This window comes from Temnothorax longispinosus, unplaced genomic scaffold, assembly GCF_030848805.1.
Source record: "Temnothorax longispinosus isolate EJ_2023e unplaced genomic scaffold, Tlon_JGU_v1 HiC_scaffold_617, whole genome shotgun sequence".
NCBI lineage: Eukaryota > Metazoa > Arthropoda > Insecta > Hymenoptera > Formicidae > Temnothorax > Temnothorax longispinosus.
Genome location: NW_027270470.1, coordinates 1 through 5960, shown reverse-complemented (window position 1 = coordinate 5960; position 5960 = coordinate 1). Strand labels below are relative to the sequence as shown.

Genomic DNA, 5960 nt, shown 5'->3' with positions numbered 1-5960 from the left:
TGATGATGGATAAACATTATTTATCAATCAAATTGACTTCCATACGGCTCAATCGACGCGGAATCGTTTGGTGGTCACGAATATAATCAGTAAAATGTTTGGTGGTCAACCGTTTTCCCAGAAAAAAGGAAAAACCGTATGCTCACGCCATTGGTCGTATGACTCTGTGCTATTAGTTCAGAAAAATTGTATTTGTCACTCAAATTGACTTTGATAGGGCTCAATCAACGCGGAATCGTTTGGTGGTCACGAATATCGTCATTAAAACGTTTGGTGGTCAATCGTTTTCCTAAGAAATAGATAAAACCGTACTCTCACGCCATTGGTCGTATGACTTCGTGACGTTGCAGAGTCATACGACCAATGGCGTGAGCATACGGTTTTTCCTTTTTTCTGGGAAAACGGTTGACCACCAAACGTTTTACTGATTATATTCGTGACCACCAAACGATTCCGCGTCGATTGAGCCGTATGGAAGTCAATTTGATTGATAAATAATGTTTATTCATCAAATTACCGAGCTAACGTCACGGAGTCATGCGACCAATGGCGTGAGAGTACGGTTTTTTTCTATTTCTTAGGAAAACGATTGACCACCAAACGTTTTACTGATTATATTCGTGACCACCAAACGATTCCGCGTCGATTGAGCCCTATCAAAGTCAATTTGGATGATAAATACAATTGTTCCGACTAATGACACAGAGGTGATATGTCCGGCATTATGCGCATACGGTTTTTTCCTATTTTCTGAGAAAACGGTTGACCACCAAACGTTTTACTGATTATATTCGTGACCACCAAACGATTCCGCGTCGATTGAGCCGTATGGAAGTCAATTTGATTGATAAATAATGTTTATCCATCAAATTACCGAGCTAACGTCACGGAGTCATGCGACCAATGGCGTGAGAGTACGGTTTTTTCTATTTCTTAGGAAAACGGTTGACCACCAAACGTTTTAATAACAATATTCGTGACCACCAAACGATTCCGCGTCGATTGAGCCCTATCAAAGTCAATTTGGGTGCCAAATACAATTTTTCTGACTAATAGCACAGAGTCATACGACCAATGGCGTGAGCATACGGTTTTTCCTTTTTTTTGGGAAAACGGTTGACCACCACGTTTTACTGATTATATTCGTGACCACCAAACGATTCCGCGTCGATTGAGCCGTATGAAAGTCAATTTGATTGATAAATAATGTTTATCCCTCAAATTACCGAGCTAACGTCACGAAGTCATACGACCAATGGCGTGAGAGTACGGTTTTATCTATTTCTTAGGAAAACGATTGACCACCAAACGTTTTAATGACGATATTCGTGACCACCAAACGATTCCGCGTCGATTGAGCCGTATGAAAGTCAATTTGATTGATAAATAATGTTTATTCATCTAATTACCGAGCTAACGTCACGGAGTCATACGACCAATGGCGTGAGCATACGGTTTTTCTTTTTTTCTGGGAAAACGGTTGACCACCAAACATTTTACTGATTATATTCGTGACCACCAAACGATTCCGCGTCGATTGAGCCGTATGGAAGTCAATTTGATTGATAAATAATGTTTATCCATCAAATTACCGAGCTAACGTCACGGAGTCATGCGACCAATGGCGTGAGAGTACGGTTTTTTCTATTTCTTAGGAAAACGGTTGACTACCAAACGTTTTAATGACAATATTCGTGACCACCAAACGATTCCGCGTCGATTGAGCCCTATCAAAGTCAATTTGGGTGCCAAATACAATTTTTCTGACTAATAGCACAGAGTCATACGACCAATGGCGTGAGCATACGGTTTTTCCTTTTTTCTGGGAAAACGGTTGACCACCACGTTTTACTGATTATATTCGTGACCACCAAACGATTCCGCGTCGATTGAGCCGTATGAAAGTCAATTTGATTGATAAATAATGTTTATCCCTCAAATTACCGAGCTAACGTCACGAAGTCATACGACCAATGGCGTGAGAGTACGGTTTTATCTATTTCTTAGGAAACGATTGACCACCAAACGTTTTAATGACGATATTCGTGACCACCAAACGATTCCGCGTCGATTGAGCCGTATGAAAGTCAATTTGATTGATAAATAATGTTTATCCATCAAATTACCGAGCTAACGTCACGGAGTCTTACGACCAATGGCGTGAGAGTACGGTTTTTTCTATTTGTTAGGAAAACCATTGACCACCAAACGTTTTAATGACGATATTCGTGACCACCAAACGATTCCGCGTCGATTGAGCCCTATCAAAGTCAATTTGGGTGATAAATACAATTGTTCCGACTACGGCATTATACGCATACGGTTTTTTCTATTTTCTGGGAAAACGGTTGACCACCAAACGTTTTACCGGTGATATTCGTGACCACCAAACGATTCCGCGTCGAATATTGGTTGAAAAATAAAAATTGTCCGGCTAACTTCACACCGGAAATTTTATTTTTATTTTACAGGAAAACGACTAACCACCAAACGATCGGACTAGACTACCAAAGACCACCAAACGACCACCAATCGATTCCAATTAATAAAGTTCGATACGTTGAAGTTGTCCGGCCAACTTCATAGAGGTAAATTGAGCATGTTCTGCGCAGACATGGCGACGGCCAAGCGAGCGCCATATTGAATATATATAGATATACTTTATGTATATACATACGTCAAAAGTGAACGTGTTCGGCTTAATTTGTCTTTTTTAAAATGCCTATGTGTAGTGTAAGTGGATGCAAAAATAGAAGCGAGAATGCAAAAGAGAAAAATATTCAATTTTTTTCTTATCCAAAGGATGAAGAAACTGCGTTAAAATGGATGCAAGCTGCTAACAAAAATAAAGTTAACCTAAAAAACGGTACGTTATTTTGAATCTATATAAATTATAATTGAGGCATATATTTTTAATACTTTATTGAAATTAATTTTTGTAGCTCGCATATGCTCTGTCCACTTTACACCAAGCTGTTACAAACCAAAGCCAGCGTATTTAGCAAACTGCGAAAATTACTCGCCTAAGAAATTACGAAGACTTCATGATCATGCAATTCCAACAGAAAATTTGCCACTATTGAAGGAAAGAGAAGTGCTAAAGGAAGTGCAAAATCAACACAACATAATAAATGTTAGTGAAAACAGCAGGTGTGTATTATTGTATTATATAAAATATTTTCTTATTATGATATGTGAAGATTGCAATAAATTCTATTTACAATATCTTTTTTTAACAGCAAAAACAGTTTTAGTGAGTCCGAGACCAATTTGATCGACACTTCAATGGAAAATAAAGCAGAAACACGTTTTATGCAATCTTCAAAAGAAAATGCTAGGTATAATTTTATTGATTTTATGCGTATTAACGACTTCATTGCTGTACAAGAAATTATTGCATGTTGTTTTATATTTTTATTTCTTAAATATTTTTTACTTTCAGCAGTACAAGTGATGATACAATGGTAAACACACAAAGTAATTCACAGACTGTTATGTCTGAGCACTTAAGGTAAACAAAATTAATTGTCTGTATGATTATAAAGCATCAGCTCAAATATATATATATGTATATAAATATTTTCATGTCTAAAAATTACTTGATGTTTACTAGGATGTATATATATATATATATATATATATATATATATATATATATATATATATAGTAAACATCAAGTAATTTTTAGACATAAAAATATTTTATTGCATATTGCAAATTTTTTTCAAATTAATAGATAATATTTTTCAGATTACGAGATAAAATTATTCAAGATTTGATGAAAAGACTAAGCCAAACAAACAAGGTAAACGATTTGCTTAAGAAACAAGTAAAACGATTGCAAAGAGAAAAGACAAGAGTTACGAAACGTGTAATAAAAGAAAATGTCCATAATGTGCTCAAAAGGATATTCACTCCGAAGCAAATTGACGTTTTAATGAGTAATGAAAGAAAAAAAAGAGTAAAGTGGGGTCTTGAAGACATATCTGCTGCAATAATGTTAAGAAGCTTGAGCCCAAAAGCATATTGTTTTTTAAAAGAAAATCACTACCCGTTACCAGGATTATCCACACTTAGGAACTGGGCATCTCGCATGGAGTTAAAAGAAGGAATTTTATCTGATGTTGTCTTTTTAATGAAAAAGAAAGCGCCATCGTTTCTGTAATATCAGCGTGCCACATATGTTCATTTTTACATATCAATTTCTTGTATACTATTCAATAATAAACTTATTGAACACAACTTCTCGTGTTATTAAAATAAAATATTTATTACATTTATTGAAATTGCTGTATTTAAATAAACCCATCTTATATCGACAATATTTTTAAAACTTCAGAAAATTATTTACTTTTTCCTCATACATCTATTATATTGTTCAATTCATGCTTATTTTATTTTATTTATTTTAATATTTCTTTATATATAATTTTAACATTTTTTACTTAAAATTAATTATTACATGAAATAAAAATGTATTATATGCAAAACAGAAAAAGAACTTAATTCTCATTTAAAAAACCGCGGGCCTAATTCTATTGGCCAATAAACCAATATGTCTCCAGCTTGGCCCAACGCACTCATTGGTTATTAGAAAGGATGCGCAACAGCATACCTTGTTTTCTTTCTACCATGCTACAATTAGGAAATTGACTTCAATTTATTCTCCTCAAATTCAATTGTGATTGAACAATAAGGCTTAGGGTTGCCTCCCCATGCAAGACGGAAATCAAACGGAATCTCGGAATCATTCTGATTGGTTAGTCCTCATGAGGCTAACCAATAGCCTCATGGGATTAACCAATCAGAATAAGGGCCGGTATCACAGTCTCCGATTGGTCTCCGATTAACGTGATCCTCCGATTAAACTCACTCTGCATCTCTTTCTAACTGTTTCCCTAGAAAGAGACGAAGAGTGAGTTTAAGCGGAGGATCACGTTAATCGGAGACTGTGATACCGGCCCTAATTCCGAGATTCCGTCTTGCATGGGGAGGCACCCTTAGGGCTTTAAAACACCTATTGTAGTCATGTAGATGGGCACTAAGGCCGAGTTTTCACTGAGCGCGTCACGCGTCGCGTCATCACAAGTTTAACCAATCAACACATCCCATTTATTACATTACTTGTGACGGATCAAAATGGGATGTTTTGATTGGTCGCGACGGATAAGGCCCGGTCTACAATGGATGTCGGAAGTCGGAGTCGTAAGAATTTGACCATCAATTGACCATTCATTATTTTTCGACCGCAAGAGAATAATAGATTGTGAGTGGTCATTTTCTTACGACTCCGACTTCCGATATCCATTGTAGACCGGTCCTAACGCGATGCGTGACGCTCTCATTGTAAACTCAGCCTTTTAGGACGAGTTTCCACTGCATCGGGTCACGCATCGCGTTAGCCGTCGCGACCAATCAAAACATCTTATTTTTTATTACATTATTTGTAATGGGATGTTTAGATTGGTTAAGCCCCTTGCACAATGCCAGACAACCGGCAATAGCAACAGGAAATAACTACCAAAATCGTGTATTTACAACCTAAAAAGTTCGAATGCTATGATTGGTTGGCAACAGGCAATAGGCACAGAATTTCCAACGTGACTGAAACTCTGTGTCTATTGATTGTGTCACTGTTTATTCTGCATTTATACATGATTTCTGATTTCTATTCCCTGTTCCTATTGCCTGTTGCCTGGCATTGTGCAAGAGGCTTTAACGACAGATGACGCGACGCGTGGAAACTAAGCCTAACGTCAATAAGGGCTCATGCACAATGCTGACAGGTGGGCAATTAAGGAGCAATCGTTTTATGTTGGATATACTTGCAGAAGACTGTGAGAAATGTATTTTTCCAAGAAAATAAACAGTTCTCTGCTAAAATATCATACAAAATTAATTATACGAATGGAGCGATTAAAAATCCCAATAGAGCGAAGCGAGAAATAGTTAAGATGGA

The 5960-nt window shown here is 36.6% G+C and overlaps 1 protein-coding gene across 5 annotated transcripts; it reads left to right on the top strand.

The window, feature by feature from the left end:
* The first annotated feature begins 2641 nt into the window (after positions 1 to 2641).
* On the top strand, positions 2642 to 4281 carry LOC139824865 (uncharacterized). 5 transcript variants are annotated; one of them, XM_071797425.1, is made up of 6 exons: positions 2642 to 2733; positions 2803 to 2866; positions 2943 to 3150; positions 3240 to 3338; positions 3443 to 3511; positions 3752 to 4281. In XM_071797425.1, exons 1-6 carry the CDS (start codon positions 2719 to 2721, stop codon positions 4164 to 4166), a joined length of 870 nt encoding a protein of 289 aa, XP_071653526.1. In that variant the 5' UTR covers positions 2642 to 2718; the 3' UTR covers positions 4167 to 4281. The 5 variants fall into 5 exon arrangements, with proteins under 5 accessions (XP_071653526.1, XP_071653525.1, XP_071653524.1 ...); XM_071797424.1 differs by having other exon boundaries at positions 2648 to 2866; positions 3249 to 3338; positions 3446 to 3511; XM_071797423.1 differs by having other exon boundaries at positions 2653 to 2866; positions 3249 to 3338.
* The last annotated feature ends 1679 nt before the right edge of the window (positions 4282 to 5960 follow it).

Bases quoted from the DNA above. Each gene is read 5' to 3' on its own strand.
- LOC139824865 (XM_071797421.1), top strand. From the start codon at position 2,719: ATGCCTATGTGTAGTGTAAGTGGATGCAAAAATAGAAGCGAGAATGCA. The intron at 3,151-3,239 runs GTGTGTATTATT...TTTTTTTAACAG, and splicing joins AATGTTAGTGAAAACAGCAG to CAAAAACAGTTTTAGTGAGT. The intron at 3,339-3,442 runs GTATAATTTTAT...TTTTACTTTCAG, and splicing joins TCTTCAAAAGAAAATGCTAG to CAGTACAAGTGATGATACAA.